The sequence below is a fragment of the Linepithema humile genome, chromosome 3 (genome assembly GCF_040581485.1).
Source record: "Linepithema humile isolate Giens D197 chromosome 3, Lhum_UNIL_v1.0, whole genome shotgun sequence".
Classification (NCBI taxonomy): domain Eukaryota; kingdom Metazoa; phylum Arthropoda; class Insecta; order Hymenoptera; family Formicidae; genus Linepithema; species Linepithema humile.
In genome coordinates this window covers 10,671,109-10,689,810 of record NC_090130.1, presented here as the reverse complement: position 1 = coordinate 10,689,810, position 18,702 = coordinate 10,671,109, and the positions used below count along the sequence as shown (strand labels likewise).

The 18,702-nt window shown below is 33.7% G+C and overlaps 2 protein-coding genes across 3 annotated transcripts; one reads left to right on the top strand and one right to left on the bottom strand.

The window, feature by feature from the left end:
• Window positions 1-301: 301 nt before the first annotated feature.
• Kua (Plasmanylethanolamine desaturase Kua) lies at window positions 302-16,275 on the bottom strand. Of its 2 annotated transcripts, none has more exons than XM_012371206.2 (5): window positions 16,043-16,275; window positions 5,348-5,951; window positions 4,371-4,582; window positions 4,073-4,291; window positions 302-3,818 (listed from the first exon to the last, which is right to left on the bottom strand). In XM_012371206.2, exons 2-5 carry the CDS (start codon window positions 5,577-5,579, stop codon window positions 3,558-3,560), a joined length of 924 nt encoding a protein of 307 aa, XP_012226629.1. In that variant the 5' UTR covers window positions 5,580-5,951; window positions 16,043-16,275; the 3' UTR covers window positions 302-3,557. The 2 variants fall into 2 exon arrangements, with proteins under 2 accessions (XP_012226629.1, XP_012226628.1); XM_012371205.2 differs by lacking the exon at window positions 16,043-16,275 and adding an exon at window positions 9,939-10,615.
• An 840-nt stretch (window positions 16,276-17,115) lies between these two features.
• On the top strand, window positions 17,116-18,456 carry Taf12 (TATA-box binding protein associated factor 12). Its single transcript, XM_012371194.2, has 3 exons — window positions 17,116-17,614; window positions 17,886-18,078; window positions 18,270-18,456. Exons 1-3 carry the CDS (start codon window positions 17,366-17,368, stop codon window positions 18,395-18,397), a joined length of 570 nt encoding a protein of 189 aa, XP_012226617.1. The 5' UTR covers window positions 17,116-17,365; the 3' UTR covers window positions 18,398-18,456.
• The last annotated feature ends 246 nt before the right edge of the window (window positions 18,457-18,702 follow it).

Sequence of the window (18,702 nt, the reverse complement as noted above, 5' to 3'; positions counted from 1 at the left end):
GTCCATTTTTCAATATGCACTTGTTTCCTATGCGACATATTTTTTTCCACTTCCCATTTTTTGCAATAATAATTACAAAACATTCATTTTTAACGGTATATTTTGTAAAAAGAAGTTTTCATAGCAATAAAATTATGACTCGCTTTGATTTTATACTTTTCCATCAGATGCTTTCTTAATTGATGTTTCATATAGTTGTATTGCTAAAAAAATATGATATATATATAATGTCTTGATAAAATCGAGAAAAGAGATGAAAATTATATTATAAAAATAATACATTTTAAAATCATTACACTCATTGTCATCAGTTCAATATTTATTACAAAAGGATATGTTTGCATAGGTAACATGCACAAAATGTTACATGAATATAAAGTACATTGTAATATGCAGGCTATATAGAAGCAATGGCTTGTCTTTTATTCTCTTTGTACTTTCAGCAACAGCAGATGCGTCGGTTTTGATTCGTATAATCGGTATTTTATTTACGTAATTGTGCTGAGATTTGAATGAAATAATTTTAATTACACAATTAAAAAGATTGAATGACATCTAATATTGTGTAAGATTACAAACAGTATTTAATGTAATTTTCGACAGAAAACATTTTTAGCGTAAAGTGAAAATGAGAGTTTAAGCTACAGTGTAAGTGTTAAAGAAGTGTAAGTATTAATAGAATATTTTCGACTATTAAGGCCGTAATATAATACAATTATGATTAAGGAGCACAATTATGATCATATGAAAATAGCAATATAACATCATTTCTTTCATTCATTGGCATTTTTTTTTCGATTATTTTCTACATATGCGTTATCGCGCGCAATAACATATAAATATTTCAGATATACAAAATATTTAGAATACATATGAACTTGTGTCTATTTCTTTTTTTCTTTCTCTTATAACATTTCACAATTTGCGCTTTACTCTTTTTACTGTAAATTTAATTTTATGATTAGACTAGTGTCCGATTTGAGTTGCCAAATATTACGATATTATTAGTATTGTTGTTTATAACTACGTACACATAAATTCCTTGCATTTATATACCTCTTATTCGGCGCATTTCTGATTATTTTTCATTTTTATTGTTACCAGAGCTATGCTTGTAAGCATAGTTTATCCTTTATGTATAAATACCGTACCAGAATATAGGAACGGATTGAAATGTAATATATTTTCATTGATTGTATTTTTGCATAACTTTTATTTTTAGGCGAAATTTACGTTAGATTTGAGCGCGTGAGTTGCAGATTGTATCTCAACAGATAGACTGATCGCGCTGTGAATTATATTAAAATCAATTGGAACAAGCAAAATCATAAGCAAATCATTCGCTTGTAGCATAATTATAATGGTAGCTTTGCTGTTATTTCGAGTTCAACAACCTGGTAACATTGTACAGTATCGGCTATTTATAACAATGTTGCTAATTAAACAATTGATTCTTCCAATGTTTGCTTCGAAACGCAAATTCTGGAATGTAAATATGTTAATCCACAATAAAGATCTTTATCAGATTCTCTATTATCGCTTTATCTTATAAAAAGCTCTATATTTCTACATTGTGTTAAAAACTTCTAATATTTGATTAGCTGCATGGCTTAATAAATCCTCTTGTCTTTTGATCGCATTTAATTTAATGGAATTTGTATTATATAAAGCATATTCTCTTTCTTTTCTATTCCCCATTTGAATTAGAATTCGACTTAAAATAATGACAAAATTATTTTATATTTTATATTTGTAATTTATATCTAAATATTAATTATTGAATAAATAAATAAATAGATTTATTTCTTTAAATCTTTGGTTTCACAACGATATTAAAATTAATTCTTATCGCATGATAAATGAGAAGTTTAAAATCTGATTGGTTCTTGACGCGAATCGTTTAAAATTTATACTTTATCTTGTATAACAATAACAATAACAATAACAATGATTACAATAATTTTTTATACAAACGCTATTTCGTTTAAAAGATATATTACTTATGTAAGGAACATAGATCACGGTAAAGTTCTACGTAAAGTATCCTGAATGTATGCGAAGTTGAGTGCTTCAACATTAGCTAAGAATAATACGTCTATAGATTAGCAAAAATAATTGTCAGACACATCGCACATATAGTCAACTGTATTATTCTTTACCTAAATTAGACCAAGTGTTCAGACGATTGTTACATAAAACAATAAGTCTTTATCTTTGGTCCCTGAACCTACAACTTGTATTTATACTTAGCACCTTGTAACATTTGATTGTACATTCGGAGCTAAGAAATGTAATTAGTGTGCAAAATGCAAAAAAATATACGCATAGTTTAAGTATTTTTCTATAGTAAAAGAGATGTTTGTTCTTTTTTATAGAGTGTTATGAGTGTTCAATTATAATGCTATTAATTACGTAACTTTTATTACTATGTATGAAACATAACAATATTAAGCAGACATCTAACATATTATCATTCAATTCTTAGCCCCAAATTTTACCGAGTAAATTCTTAAGAACATGAGATCAAAAACTAGGTTGTCAATTTTTATAAAAATTACTGTAAATTTATAGACCATAAAAAGAAAAATATATAGTAAAAGGTTCTTTGTGATGTTATCTTTTGAATGAATGAATTATGTTTTCTTATTTGCATATAAAAAATATATCTCGATTATAAAATTCTGCTGTGAAGTATACATTATAAAAACTTGAAATTGACAATGCTAGTTTGAATTGGTGTAAATAATGTGTAACAAATTTTTGATTGATTTCACAGAAATGTCTCAGGAGGTTCAGGGAATTTTGTGTATGTAAAAGACGAAAATGAAGCATTTTTGTAAACATCGCAGTGCAATCTAACGTGAAAAATAATAAAAAAAAATTTTTCTACCAAAGATTGATAATATTCTAGATAGACCGCTTTATATTAAATAAATCTGTTTATAGTTCAGTTATTTCCAAATATGTTTATATATATATATATATATAATATTAGAAAAATGTCTTCAATATTTTAAAAATATTTCAGCTTATTGTATTACACTTCATATCTGTCGTTTAATATCACGATTTCTTTTTCTCAAAGTACTTTTTATATATGTTAAAATAAAGTTTATATAGGTTTGTGCAATTTTGATGCGCGATGATTGTGCGGTACATAAAAACGTTATCAATATAGATCGACGGATCATTAAATTGTAATGTCATAAGCGTGTGACTTTATAAAATTTATGCTTATCCTATTTATATATTATTGCGTATAAGTATTAAAAACATGTAAACTTTAAAAGCAGGTGAAGTTATGTTACTTATCCTTGTACACGCTGCATCTGTCTTCACAAAAGGCCACGTAGTATTAATTGTCGAAAAAAGAAACTTGGATATTTATCCGAACGATTGTTCTATGTATAAAAGCCCTTTTACTATTGCCAATATATATATAAACTCTCTGCTTAATTTCTACTTCGATGTTACTCAGTATTTTGTTTGGCCATATGTTAAATATCTTGATCGTACAGTAAAATATACAATAGCGAGAAGAGGCCGATTATTAATTCTCAAGAACGCTTTTGCGCCCATTTTAGATCGTCGGCTCTGGGTTTACAGCCAGTGGCCTTTTCGATTATCACCTCCAAGATATACCAGAAGTAGAGTTTCTCCAAAGGCCAATTCAACCATCCCGTAGTAATGCAAAAGTATGTCTCGTGTGGTGCGACATGGTGTACTCGGTGATGCTTCCTCGGCAAAATAATCCTGTGTTCTTGAAGCCAAATAACCCAAGCGGGTAGTCCAAAATACGTATGTGACCACTTGTGTATCTATAAATATAAAACATGCATAATTTTTAATCATTTTCTAATTGCGCAATACATAAAGTAATTCCTATATATATAACAATCTCTCGTGAATGCGGAAGCTTAAAATTGAAAGATATATCATTAAAGGTCGATTCTACAAAGACAATGTTAAAATATGTTATGTAACATTATTTCAACTATTTTTTGAACTCTTTATGTATAATAATTTTTTATTTGAATATTTATAATTATTAATAATGTATATAGATGCTTACCTGATTAGTCATTGCTACAAAAATAGCGAGAAGAAATAAATAACACGTCCAAACGAACTTGTGCTGCATATCTACTTCGGGTAGCGTCAGAAAATCCCATGTGAGCTTGGACAGGACTGGTATCGCAACCATGAAATTATCGCCGTTAGTCTCTATGAAATCGTGTCTCGTTATACTTGTCGGATCTATGTGGTGTTCGCGAAATGGTCTTAAAAAATTCTGGAAACAAAAAAATGACATCATTGTAAATCAAAATTTACAAATTTACTCTCATGTTTTGTATCATAAGTCTCTTTACCTTTCCCAGAATTGGAAGTTCAATCGAACCCCATGTATCCGCGGCCCAGTGAACCAAACCGGAACCAAAGTCGGCCGTGATAATACCGCATAATGCAGCTATTGCTATGGAACTGAAATTTTCCAATCGTAGCCTGATGAGTACGAACATAGAATTCACAGCTATGAGAGTGATGCAGATACCCACGCAAATGCACTCTTGTGTCCTCTTCCCTAAAGGTACATCATCATAATTACAGTATAACGATTTGTCAGTACTATCTGTCATTAATTTCTTGAAAAATTAGCAGTGTTTAATTATTAAATTTAGTTTAAGTAAACACTGCTAATTTTGTGTTTCAAAAATCATAAATGTCCTTTCTCCAATGCCAGATTCTCTGAATAATTAGAATCAATTTTTTTTAGCAAAAATGTCGAGACTGATAGTTTTATATAAGCAATTGTAAAAGAAAGAGCTTTTTACAAACTAAGCTTCAAAGAAACAAATAAACCTTACATTTCTCAATTAAATTTTAAATAAATTTTCAGTTATAAATAATTCATACAATTTAAAAAATTACAAATTAGAAATTTAATAATAAAGATATATTAAAAAGTAGAAAAATGTAACGAATGATGATCTTCTTTAATATTTTAGAAAAATCAACTCTAGAGAATTTATCATTAAAAAAAAGCATTTGTGAATATTGGTACACAATATGCGCTAATAAATATTGCGCTCTTTCTCTCTCTCTCTTTCCTCCCTCTCTTTCTCCCCCTTTTTCTCTCTCCTTGTTTTTATGACAGCTAAGATTTAAAAATATAACTGACAAGTAATAAATTTCAAAACAACACCACGATATCGTTGCCACTTAAATAATTTCGGAACTACAAGAATCAACCAATTAGTCTCATATTGAAATGCGCGCAACGATAAAAGAAACTTGTCGGAAGAATCCAAACTTTAAATAATTGTAACGAAAAGGTGTATATACGCACCAGTGCTGTACAGATTAGCGAGTTCCTGGGCACCTTTGTGATTCGGGCCCCACCTAGGCACGGTACGGTCTTCTTGCGAAGTCGGCACCACCGAGTTAGCATTGGGATCGTCCTCGAGCATCGAGTTTTCGTAGATCTGGCGCTCGGTCTTCACCGGCGCCAAGAAATTGGTCGCCATGGAACAAGCGGCCGACGCGGCCTGCCCTAAGTTCGGCACTTTTATCTCCTCCATAATTTCTTTTAGCTTTAAAAAATTCTTATGTGATTCAATGCGGATGAACGTTCTACTGCGCTCGTTCAGGACTTAGGCGAGTCTCCCAAAAATCGCTCGTCTTCCGGCATTCCGGTGAGATGCCGCCGGATCACTTGGAGAAAGACAAACGAAGGCAATAGCTGTTTTTTTTATATCTAGTGAATTATTTCGGGAATTATTTTCGTTTGTTACATCACACGCTTTCTTCAATGTCGTATGAGAAATCACTTGTTGCTGTCCGTATGACAAAACCGCAAGCTATCAGTTCACGCATTATTCTCGGAAAGACTCAGAATCGTTCACACATTCATCTCAGATCTCCCGCATTTTCATGGCATAGACTGCAAACATCTGCAATCAAATAAATTATTCACGTTAAGCGGAGAATGATTACTTTGTAAATTGCACGTTAAATACAAATTTCCATTATCCAATGTGTGACATAAATCGTGATTAGTGAAATTTGTATTTACATCACAGATGTATAGAGAAATATGTCTATGCACTCTACGTAAAGTATTCTTCTAAAGTATATAGAAGTGCGATAATACACTCAATCATTTGAGTTGTCTTTAATAATAGTCTTTATAATAGTAAAAACAATAAATCGGTCTTGTTCGACTTTGGATAAAAACATTTGAAACTTTCAAGTCAAATGAAGAATATGATTTTACTACCTGTTGAGTCCTCTGAAACTTACTTTTCAAAAATCTTCCACTTTTAATGACTTGTAAAAATTTACAAAAGTTTCAGTAATCAGCGATTTAAAAGAGACCGTTGACAAGAAAACACAAATTAACGATATCGAGAACTAACTAATATTGTCAAAATTAATATTACCGGTTCGTATGCAATTATCGTCAGACACATGTATTAGTTTATGTATTTCGTAAATATTATTTATTTATATATCGTAATTGATATATGTAATATCACAACGAATGAAACAAATCATATTGGCCGGAATACGCGAAATTTTACTCAATTTCAAATAATCGCAGCGATAAAGTGGGTTAATCTCATACTTACACGGAATCGCGAGACATTATTATGTCTTCGTGTTTCCGCGAATATCGCGTGATATTCTTGCAGCAAATTCACGCGACATCTACGACCGTGCGCTTCCTACGCGCAATGAGCTCGCGTATATTCTATATATTAGCTCTTCTTACAGTTTTCAAGCGTCAAGTTAAAAAGTATATAAGTGCATAAGTGTTGATACATCCATGTAAGCGCATAGATCAAACAAAAACATATTTGTAACTGACGGCATCAACGGTATGACGTCACCCAACGCGAGAAGACCATGTTCAACATATAAATTACTTATTTACGAAGCTCATTATTGCAATAGGTGAATACCTGATATGGAAAACTTGGAAACTAGAAATTTAAATCTAGAAATTTAAATATAGAAAGCGACAATTTTTGAAAAATAACCTTCAAAGAATAAATAATAAAAGCATATTTTTACAAAATATATGATACTAAAAATTGAAAACTTGAAATGTATGGAAATATCAATAGAAATTTTTGCAAAAAAAACTCAGTTTTGCGTTTGGTAAAGGACACTCTGCAAAGTATTCTTATACATACACGTATGCAGACAGTGTAATGTCATTCAGGATAAGTAAAATTGTTCGGCGAAATGATTGACAATAAAAGAAAGGGCGATATATCATAACGCAAGGAAAGCAAAATGTATCGTTGTAAATTACAAACTAATGCGATCAAAAACCTCGAAGAAAATCGTCGTCGAGTGGATTTTCGAAATAAGCCGGCTTTTCAATGCGTCGACGAACATTCGCGTGACGGTAATTAAACCGAATGCGAAGGGTTAAAGGCTCTCTCACGCCAACGTAACCGATCAATTTCTACGCCACTACGGCGTATCGTGCACGTCATCATTCCGCACGCGAAATTTACGTCGTCGCGCCATACATAAGCCGTACATGCGCTTGCGCTTGTGGCTCGTTTAACTTATCACGATTCGATTAGCTGGAACGCGTCGGTTTGAGCGACACGTGTGTTATTAGATTAGAAAATCTTTACATTTTTTTGTACGGCGTTTGTTATATACACTGTTATATAATGAAAAATATGTATAAGATAAGGGGGCGGTTTCAGCCTTATGGCACATTCATCATTTATTATATTTACACGACTTTTCGAAATTACGATTGAAATCATCAAATATATAGTTTTCAGCAACTTTTAATAATTATAGTGGTCTTAACAAGTCAGTCGTAGCGTTAATATTAATAGGCGACGAATGTCTATGGCTCTGAAGTTATCGACTTTTCTTCTAACATTTTTAGTCTTCAATACCGAGGGGTTTTATTCCTCATATACTATTTCCAACGACAAATTCTTTCACCTTAAAGTTGTTTTTTAGCTCGAATAAATGAACGTAAGAGTCGCGATGTTGACGCGAGATGCAACAGATTCTACGTAATCGGCGATGACTTCACGTGCAATCGCAAAAGCGAGATCAAAGTAAAAAAGAAAGGAAAGGATTAGATCTCGTTTGATCGCGTGAATCGCAATCTTCGTCGTATTGTACGCATTGTATGTACACATGCCTCCTTACGGTTCAAAGAGGTCCGTACATATTTACACATACATAAGTCGTATATCTCTTGCTTTTGAAACATCAGCACTAATACACCGGCTCATGTCGGAGGAATGCATACTTCTCTCGTTAGGATTCAACTCTGTACAGGCGCACGCGCACGCACATAACACGTGCGTATGCACTTGTCGAGTATATCCCACTATGGGCACATGATACATCCATGTTATAATATGCACAAGAATATTCCTTTTATTTAATTTCCACATTTCTGAAATTTTTATTTTTGTTACGAATATTTAGAAATTTTTCTGTTTATATCAAAAGCATTTAGCTATTTCTAACATAATTATAAACTATTCATGTATAATATTTCTCCGAAAAAATTATCAATTGTTTCATGTTACGATTGAAAGACTGAATGAATACTTTTGTGATTCACTGTAATATATATTTTGTTATCACCGTGTTTCTTAGAACATTGATACAAATGAATGTAGTATGTTCTTGAGTTTCAATACAGTCTGAATTTCAACAGAAAAGTTGAAAGAGTAATTTAATCTACTGGTAGTTGCATTTTGCAATGATAACACATGCGTATTACTTGAACGATATTAATTTCTATATATAACTAAAATGTTAATTTTGTATAAAAATATTAAATTTTTAATGAAATTAATTGAAAAATTACATTTAATAATTTATATAAATATAATAGTTGTGCATAAAACTATTTAAAAAAACAGTCAAAAGGTTTTCATAAATAAGATTCATAATAAATTATATGAAATGCATTGTATCTTATTTGAGTTCCAACGATCAATTTATTTAAACTACTACGTGTATCATCAAGTAATACATATTCGAATTTTACTATACAATCCATGTATATTAAATTCGATACTTGCAGAATTTAGTGCAATTTTCTATCGACACTATAGTATTCCGAAAGAATATTCATCCCTGGAAATCTTTACATATATAAAGACATAATTAAATTTTCCATATTATTTTAAGACCAAAATAACTTGGTCATCCAAGTGCTTAAGTAGATTACAATATGCTTCATCTATAAATTACTCTCATGACGCGAAGCGTCATCCACATATTTTTTGCATAGATTCTCATTTCTCAGTTTTGAAGATGTTGGGTTGCTTTTGCATAAAAGATTGCACCGTAAAAACGATAATAATTCTAATCATCAAATCATCTTTCTAATGAATTTACGGAATGTAAAATGTTAATCTTTCTTAACAGAACGTACTTTTTTCCCTACAGAATTTAAAAGCGTTGACTGTGCGCGCACGCAATCAGATACCACTCGCGCTGTGGATTCACGTATGCCTCATCTCGCACGTGAGGGAGTGTATCATGCATGAACTGCTAAAGGGATGTACCCATAATGAGGAGTATTAGAGTGTTAGAGAAGTGCAAGGAGTGCTAGAAATTCCTAATCGACGGCGAAGACACACACACACACACACACACACACACACACACACACACACACACACACACACACACACACACGCGCGCGCGCGCGCGCGCACAGGCACTCGTGCAAACTGAATCGTACATTTTCCGCTTGGGGTGGGTTCAAATCGTCATCGGTCACGACTAGAGGTACGTTCCACTTGGCGATCGCAACGTTTGTGGAATCATTTTATCTTTGTTTTTCATCGAAAGTTAAAGAAAGATAGATAATGTTCACGAGCGTTGCGATCACCAAGTGGAACTCAGCCTAGGTTGGCATCGTGATGTCGTACCTTGTTGCTGCCGGCTCCCAAATATCTCGACAGCGACGAGTGTCAATGTGATTATCGACTGCCACGATGCGGCGGTCATGCAAGGGTTGTCGTTTCGTTATTAATTAATCACTAGCAGGGTGATCAGAACCGATAACAGTGACGAGAAGAAAACAATGCCGCGCCGCGTTCCGTACCGGCGCGATACACGCGTACATACGCGCCACACATTCGGTATCGACACATCGCACGCATACGCGCAGCATTCGCGCGAAACGTCTCGCGCGCTCGCTCACTCGCGCTTCCTCACCGGCTACTCCTTAGAAACTACCGCGTTATCGCCGGAAGGTTGGGTGTCGCCGGTGTGGCGATACCTCTCTGCGTATGAAAGGCGCTTTTGAGGAGTGTGCGGGGAATGTCAAGAAAAGTAATAGAAGGAAAGCACGCGAGAAATTGTGAGTTGACAGAGAGACCATGAGAGATAGGAGAAGAGAGAGAGAGAGAGAGAAAGGACGGAGTTAAAAGCGAGCTTGAAAGAAACGCGTGTGTGCCGACACTCGCGCTCACTCGCGCTTGTCTCCGAAGAGTCCCGTGGAGATACGACGTTAACTACGGGCGATTAAAAAAAACGGCCGGAGTACCGATGCGATAGAGGCGTTACTGCCTTCATTATCCGCCCACCCGCTCGCTCGCTTTGTACGTACATATCCCGCCACACGTTCCCCGCGATCTGCGCCGTCTAACGACGGCGTCGCGACGTCGTTTCCCGTGGCGCCGTCATGCGGTCGGTATGTCTCATCGATGCGGATAATACATACGGGGGAAACTTGGTACACGCGATGCACGCGTTGCACGATGATGTGTGTGTCGTTCCGTTTGTTGCGTGACGCGCACGCGTCGTGACCTCCGCGAAGCACACAATTTTTTCAATAACTGCTTGATTAACTCTCTCGCGAAAAATCGGTTTTATCAATAAAACCGAATGTTTTGCGTGTTCTTTTCTTACTTTTATACAATAGTTTTTTATTTCTTTGATTTATCTGACTAAAATTAGTACTTACGCGAAATATAATTCACCTCATTATTCGTATTCTGTAATCTACTGGGAAATTATAAGTACCAAAGTTGACGATTTTTTGTAACTAATATCTGTTAAAAATTATTATTTCCGTCTAAACTTGTTACAAGCAAGCACTAAAAGTCAAGACCTTGCATATGCGTGTTTACGTGCTTAAAAGAATTACGAGATTAAACCAATACTGTAAGGTCATTTAATGAAGCCTTTTGTAGTTACAAGGCAAATAGGTCTCATAGATATTGGAAATCGTTGATGATAAAAACATATATCTATCTATTATTTACATGATTTAGACAATTTTTCAATCTACTTATTAATTCTGCTGTGACATATTCTTACAAAAAATTGCATATTTAGAATTTAAACGACTATTTTCAAAACAGTCAATTATTTTCGTAACCGGAATCAATCATAATTTTTAAATCTATCTTGTATTGTTACTTTTACAATAGCATTATTCATATTTCTACACATAGGTCATTTGTATTTCTAGCTGTTTTTCAGTTTTTAATATTTTATAGACTCGTGTGCTAAGGTCTTTTTGGTTTCTCTCTCCAAAACAAATTATAAATAATGGGCAACATTATGTCCAAGCGCCGCTCAAGCAATTCAATTACTTGCCGAATAACAAACAATTAAAGGTACGTGAGGATACGAACGACTCACGCGTAAATAGGGAGCTGAAAAAGATCTGTTAGTATAGAATTCTTATCGATTCACCCAAGTATGTTGTGTCTCTATAAATGTTATATATTCATTTCTTGTAATTTTTAAAACGGTTAATTTAAGATTAAATTTGTTCTACGCTTTTTAGCGAGAGGGAGGGAGGAGGGAGGGGGGGAGAGGAGAGAGAGAGAGAGAGAGAGAGAGAGAGAGAGAGAGAGAGAGAGAGAGAGAGAGAGAGAGAGAGAGAGAGAGAGAGAGAGAGAGAGAGAGAGAGAGAGAGAGAGAGAGAGAGAGAGAGAGAGAGAGAGAGAGAGAGAGAGAGAGAGAGAGAGAGAGAGAGAGAGAGAGAGAGAGAGAGAGAGAGAGAGAGAGAGAGAGAGAGAGAGAGAGAGAGAGAGAGAGAGAGAGAGAGAGAGAGAGAGAGAGAGAGAGAGAGAGAGAGAGAGAGAGAGAGAGAGAGAGAGAGAGAGAGAGAGAGAGAGAGAGAGAGAGAGAGAGAGAGAGAGAGAAAGGGAGACTCGTATTCTTTGATAGAATTTATATGTTTATATTTATATAATATTATTTATATTTATATTCTATTCCAAATTTTATATTTCACATTTGATCTTATCGTGAAAAGTGATATACTTAAGACGTGTAATATGTGAATTGGTCTTGAACCGAAACCGCAGGTAAGGGACCCTTGTCATAGATAGTGAACGATTATGCCTACACTCGATTGTCGTGCGAGGTTCCTTCTCACCGTAACACGTGATGTTTCGCAGGGCATTCATATTTTATTCAGGACCGCATCGACCTCCGCCGAGGACGAGAATCCCCGACCTTATATCGAGGCAAGTCTGGACTTGACGGTCTTAAAAGCATTAAACACAGATTGTACTGCGACGCAAAAATGTGCTTACGATAACGAAGTCGCCAAACATGTCCCGACTCACTCGACGGCAGTATTCACAGAGGAATTCCGCAATTTCTATCAAAGCCGATCGATTTCTAATCTATATTATAGTGGTTTACTCGCGGAAAAACTTGACCGTGATGATCTGTCAATATTTGCGACTACTGATGCAACGGAGGACGTGTTGCCTATTGGTGCAACGGTTCCGCAATGAGCGAAAATTGATTTCGTCCGCATGCATTCCTGTACAAGCTCAATTATTTACAAAGAATCTACAGTTGTACTTTGAAATTGGAGTTTCGCTACACAACTATATACTATAAATCGTAGCAGCTATACATTATATACATTAAACATTTCTAAGTATATTCATAATAAATCAGCGACATACTCGAGAAAATAAGTTTTGATATCGTGACAAAAACTTGTTTGTTTTTTAAGTGTGGGATCTATGCCATTTTTTTTAAAGATTGTGAAAACTGGAATTACAAGGATGATGATTTTTGCCGTGAACCGACTTGGTCCGATAAACTTTCGAAAGGTACCTAATTGGAGTACGTTGTGGATATCGATCAAGTAATTCTTCCCTAGGAGTATAAAGGTGAAAAGTGAAAATGTTCGTGTAAGTTTGTCGAAATCATGATCAGGTAACTATTTTTTTTTATCGTACAATGAAACTCGATTGAAAGTGAAATCCATGTGAGATCTACAAAATCGAGAAGTGAAAAGTTCACTGATAGTTACGCGCATAAGATACTTATATATTTTTATAGTTACATATTCTCGTAGCGCACATAGGGCTTGTTCGTTTTAGCTACACTGGGGCTGCTCTGGTTCTGCTCTACACAGGATAATACAGGACAGATAAATAGTTTGTCCTGTATTATCTTGTTTAGAGCAGACCCAGAGCTGCCCCAGTGCAGCTAAAACGAACAAGCCCATATATGGCACAATATAACGATTCTTATGTATATACGAGTGTCCCAGACTTACTGTAATACCCGTTAATGGCGGATTCTTGAGGACATTTGGAGACGAAAATCTTAATGCCAAAATGTCGAGGCTGCTATAGTTTTTGAATGGGAAAGGTTTAAAGTTCACCAATCAGCTTGTCAAAATTTTTTGCGCTCAGGGACATCGCATATCGAAAAGGCCCTTCCACAACACTTTACTCAACTCGATCGAAATAATAATACATATGTATCTTGACATATTGCTCACTTTATTTCTTTGTACACTGTTGGCAAAACTGACGAATTTTAGGCTGATAATAATAATTGATACGCGTCGAGCTGTCAAAGCATTCGTGTGAAGCGTGCCATTGACAAATGACGTTTCTCTTGTGATGAGAGAAAATCAATACAATCGGTAAGAAGTTTGCTGTATAAAATGTTAATAAGAAAGATAAGTCGGTAAGAAAAGAAACTTCTAACATGTTTGGAAATATATTTTTATTTATTTATTTAAAGAAACACGAACAAAATATTCGCCTTTTTTCATGCTTTGACAATTCGACAATCGCGTTTCCATACGATAATTACTATTATTATCTCGAAATTCGTCAATCTTGCGAACAGTGTACAAAGAAATAAAGTGAACAATAATTTCAAGTATTATTATTTCAATCGAGCTGAGTGTTGTGGAAGGGCCCTTTCGATATGCGGTGTCCCTGAGCGCGCAAAATTTTGACAAGTTGATTGGTGAATTTTAAATCTTTCCTGTTCAAAAACTATAACAGCCTCGACATTTTGGCATTAAGATTTTCATCTCCAAATGATCTCAGAAATCTGTCATTAACGGATGTTACGATAAGTCTGAGACACCCTGTCTATATCATAAGTATATATATGTATATATATATATTTATGATACTTTATATCTTGAATACATTTCATCTTGAATACTTTATATCTTGAATACATTTCACACACAAAGTGAAGAATATCGACTTATGGCATGACTTTAAAACGATAATAAACGCGTTCTCTTTCTATAGACAAGCAAAAGTCGATAACTCAGAATTGTGACATAAGCTTCGATCGAATCAACTACCGTTTTACGATGTAAGAAAAATGTAACAGAAATAAAGCGCGTACGCAACTTTGTGGCCGCTTTTTATAATCATTCACACAAGTCATATATGCGTTCGTACAAGTTGCGGCCAAACTTATTTTTATCAATATGAATACTACTTATCAAGTCGCGATGATCTTTCATTGATATCACGTGATAGGTTTTTTCCACTTCAATCTACATTTAATTATGTAGATTATGATTATTATTACATTTATCTCTGTTATTACAAATATTGTCTAAATCATAAAATTTCGATAAAACTGAGCGCTAAAACCCATAAAGTTCGCTAAAATTCACAAAAGTTGTGTGAATAATTTGTGGTAATGTCTTGAGATAACGAGCATTATTAAATAAATATCGTTACCTTGTATTGTTCGACAAATGTAACGATAATTAGATTACGTCCAATTTTATTCTACTCCATGTCTAAAAGACGAAAATAAACGAATACGAATGCTAATTGAATACAAATTGTTGACATTTTCACATTATATATGTTGACTTATTACATAAAAAGTTACTGTCATTCATTTAATATCATGTATAAGATATGCGTATTGTTATCAAGAAGAATGATTAACGCTTATCTCTTTCACATGACTCTTCTCATCACGTATCTTTTCTCGCTGATAGTACTATTTAATTAAAACAAGATAACAAGAATTAATATGATGAATTAATGCTTATCAATTGCTGCCTTTTCGTTAACTTTTTACAAGATTAACTACTTCCGTTTTTTGAAAGAGTATCATACAGGTCTAAAATAATTTTAAACTTGTATTATATATAATAGATATTGTCTCGCGTCGCGCGTCTACATTTATCTATCATGTAATCTAACATTGATAACGCGAATGACATCACTGGTTCAAGCACGCATTGTAGATTCATTAGTGAAAACTTGTGTTATAGCGTATCAATAAGCAATTAGTTTGAAGATTTTCTTTATTTACACCTTTAAGACATCATGTTTTGTAGAATGATTCACGCTCAAAAATTGTCATAAAAATTTAAACGTTAAATATTAAATTTTAATGTTAAACGATAAATTTGCGTCATACTTTTTATATTAAGCATATCGGCAAATAAATTTTGCAAGAAGCATAAAAAACTATAAAACTTTGAACAACCTTGGACAGTTGGCGATAATAATGTAGCAACAAGTAATAATTATGTATAATAGCCAAGTCCTCGTAGAAATCACGATTTTCGTGACTCGATTGTAAAAATAATTTAAAGTATAATTACGTTAATTTTAATTCACTTTAATTAGATTTATAATTCATTTAAATTAATATTCCAAATTGTTTGAAAACTATCAATATTTTGAGCAAGAAAGAAGATTTCAACAAAGGCAAACTTGAAGATTAATCTGCACAATGATGAGACAATGTTTTCCATACTCACAATTATATTCGAATTGGAGCGCGTCGAAATTCCTTTTTTCCAGTTTTGCGACGCCCAATTGTCAATTGTGTCAAACGATGGACGGCACGCGATGGACGGCGCAATGCACTAGCGTATGTGACAATGTCGAGTCGCGCGCACGCGAGTTGTTTTTTTTGCCGCAAGTGAGTTCGCATAGCTGAACACGTATACTTCGCGGGCTTGCGTGCTGCAAGGAATCGGCATACGAGTAGTCATCTGCATACGCCACCGTGGATGTACACATCGAAAATTCCATATCTATTTCAACTTCAATATGTAGCATTGTGTCGCGGATGTAAACACGCCGAGAGACAATGGTTTGCATAGGTTGATTAAAAAATATTAATCATCAGTTTTGTAACATGATAGATTACGATCTCGCTCGTTACGGTACATAAGATATGCATAAGCGAATATTAAGGAGATCCTGGAGTCATCTGTTTTACCGTTAGAGTTTTATATTTTTTTTTTAGGAAATGTCTTTTTCGAGTATCCTAAAATTATGTGTGCTGTATGGTACCTTTATGATATTATTCGGAAACTAATCTATTGCTGTTTTTTCGTCTGTTATAACGACACCAGACGTACACGTATATAAGGATAGTTAATTAGAAATATCTTTTATATTAGACTTCTGAGTTCAATTTTAATGATTCATTAACATTTTATTATGCAGTTCGCAGATTATGCGGTACATTTATTTAGTGTGTAAGAACTGTTGAACTTTTATATGAAGCGAAAATTGATAGTTCTAACCGCCATATTATTCTAAGAGCATGTGAATAGAAATGTAATTTTATAATTAATTTTTTTTTTCAAAATAAAGTTGATGCTGCAGCCTTCCTTTTTATGTACACTTTAATCCTGGAAAAGGATTTATAATTCTATACAACCAATAAAAAGATATTTCCTGAAAAAATATGGAATTCGGATAGACAGTCGGGTTAACATTACCGTCGTTTCTCGCAGTCGACTATTTTTAAAGACCTAATAGTAATTTATACCGCTAGATGGCACATGCTGTTTGCGGTACAGCTGCTAATGCCGTGTACACTCTTATGCAATTTTATACTTCGTGATTCATACTTTGTTGATATTATCGCAGTATTTTCTCTACTTCCGATTGTAATTTTCATTCAAGTACCGCGATAAGTATTATGTTTTCTGTAAACTGTTTCTAATAGGCACATGGCATGTCGAGAATATAATAATGAATCGCTCTCTGTGAATCGCAAAAATAAGTCGTAGAATCTGTCAAACGGGAATATTTATTCACGAAAATTTGAGAATTGTGCGTTTAGAATGTCACAACAAAGTGCTATCGTACAAGCAACTAATACAGGCTCGGATATGACACCTGTGCTTGGTACTTTACAATCTGTAGGGCCTAACAATCAAACTTCACCGGGTTTACCTAATTTGCAAAGTAGCGGCACTACGACAACCACTATGCAGTCGCAGACGCAATCTCAACAAACTCAATACATTTCGCAGCCTTCGAAGCAAGTACAACAATCCTCCACTCCAAGTTCTTTTAGCGATTTTCCACAAGTATGTCATCCATATAAATACCGTAAAATGTTTGGAATTATATTTCTATTATTCATACGAGAGATACAAGAGATATATAAATGCAAAATCTAAGGATGAAACAATAATGTCACAAAAATTATTTCAAAAATACGATTCAGATACCATAATTTGTACAAATATAATTATACAATACATTTATATATATTATCTACATAATATTTGTTTGTGTCTCCTTGCCAGTTCTTAACTTTTGATACAGCATTTGCCAATTAATACTGTTCGATTTTAGTTTTTAACAAAAACAAGATTACAAGATTTGGTAAGGGAAGTAGATCCTACTGAACAATTAGATGAAGAGGTGGAAGAAATGCTTTTGCAATTAGCGGATGATTTTGTGGAAACAACGGTAAATGCAGCTTGTCTACTGGCTAAACATCGTCATGCAAACACAGTGGAAGTTAAAGATGTACAGCTGCATTTAGGTAAGTTGTTAAGTAACTTGTATGTATATATGTATATATATATGTATATAAAATCATAAATAAAAGAAAATCTGAGGATTTTGTAAAAAACAAACTTCAAGTATTGTACAATTTGGTAAATATAACTTGGAATAAATTGCAAAGAGAAATAATAGAAATATATCTGCTATTTATGATATTGTAATTTTCAGAGAGAAATTGGAATATGTGGATCCCTGGTTTTGGTACAGATGAAGTTCGTCCTTACAAACGAGCTACTGTCACCGAGGCGCACAAACAAAGATTAGCGCTTATACGAAAGTCCATAAAGAAATATTAATCCCTTCGCGAATTGCATGTAATTGAATAGTTTTGAAGATTAAAGTCTATTGCATTTTATACATTTTTAATAATCTTAAGTATGACTGCTTGATACCTTGAATGTGTCTTCCAGCTTAAGGTCCTTGTAACAAGAACATATTCATTTTATACATAATCTTTTCTTTTTGCACACGTGTGATTATTGTATAAATAAAAATACAGGGAAATGCAAAGCTTTTAGGATTATTCTGTAAATATTTATATAGAAGCAAGAGCTATATTTCTAGAAAAAAATGAATAATTTACGTTAAATAATATAAACGA

Excerpts from the sequence above, each read along its gene's own strand:
- Kua (XM_012371206.2), bottom strand. The coding sequence starts at position 5,579 with ATGGAGGAGATAAAAGTGCCGAACTTAGGGCAGGCCGCGTCGGCCGCT. Across the intron at positions 4,583-5,347 it reads CGCTAATCTGTACAGCACTG|GGAAGAGGACACAAGAGTGC; the intron begins GTGCGTATATAC and ends ATGTACCTTTAG. Across the intron at positions 4,292-4,370 it reads AACTTCCAATTCTGGGAAAG|AATTTTTTAAGACCATTTCG; the intron begins GTAAAGAGACTT and ends TTTTGTTTCCAG.
- Taf12 (XM_012371194.2), top strand. The coding sequence starts at position 17,366 with ATGTCACAACAAAGTGCTATCGTACAAGCAACTAATACAGGCTCGGAT. Across the intron at positions 17,615-17,885 it reads CTTTTAGCGATTTTCCACAA|TTTTTAACAAAAACAAGATT; the intron begins GTATGTCATCCA and ends GTTCGATTTTAG. Across the intron at positions 18,079-18,269 it reads AGATGTACAGCTGCATTTAG|AGAGAAATTGGAATATGTGG; the intron begins GTAAGTTGTTAA and ends TGTAATTTTCAG.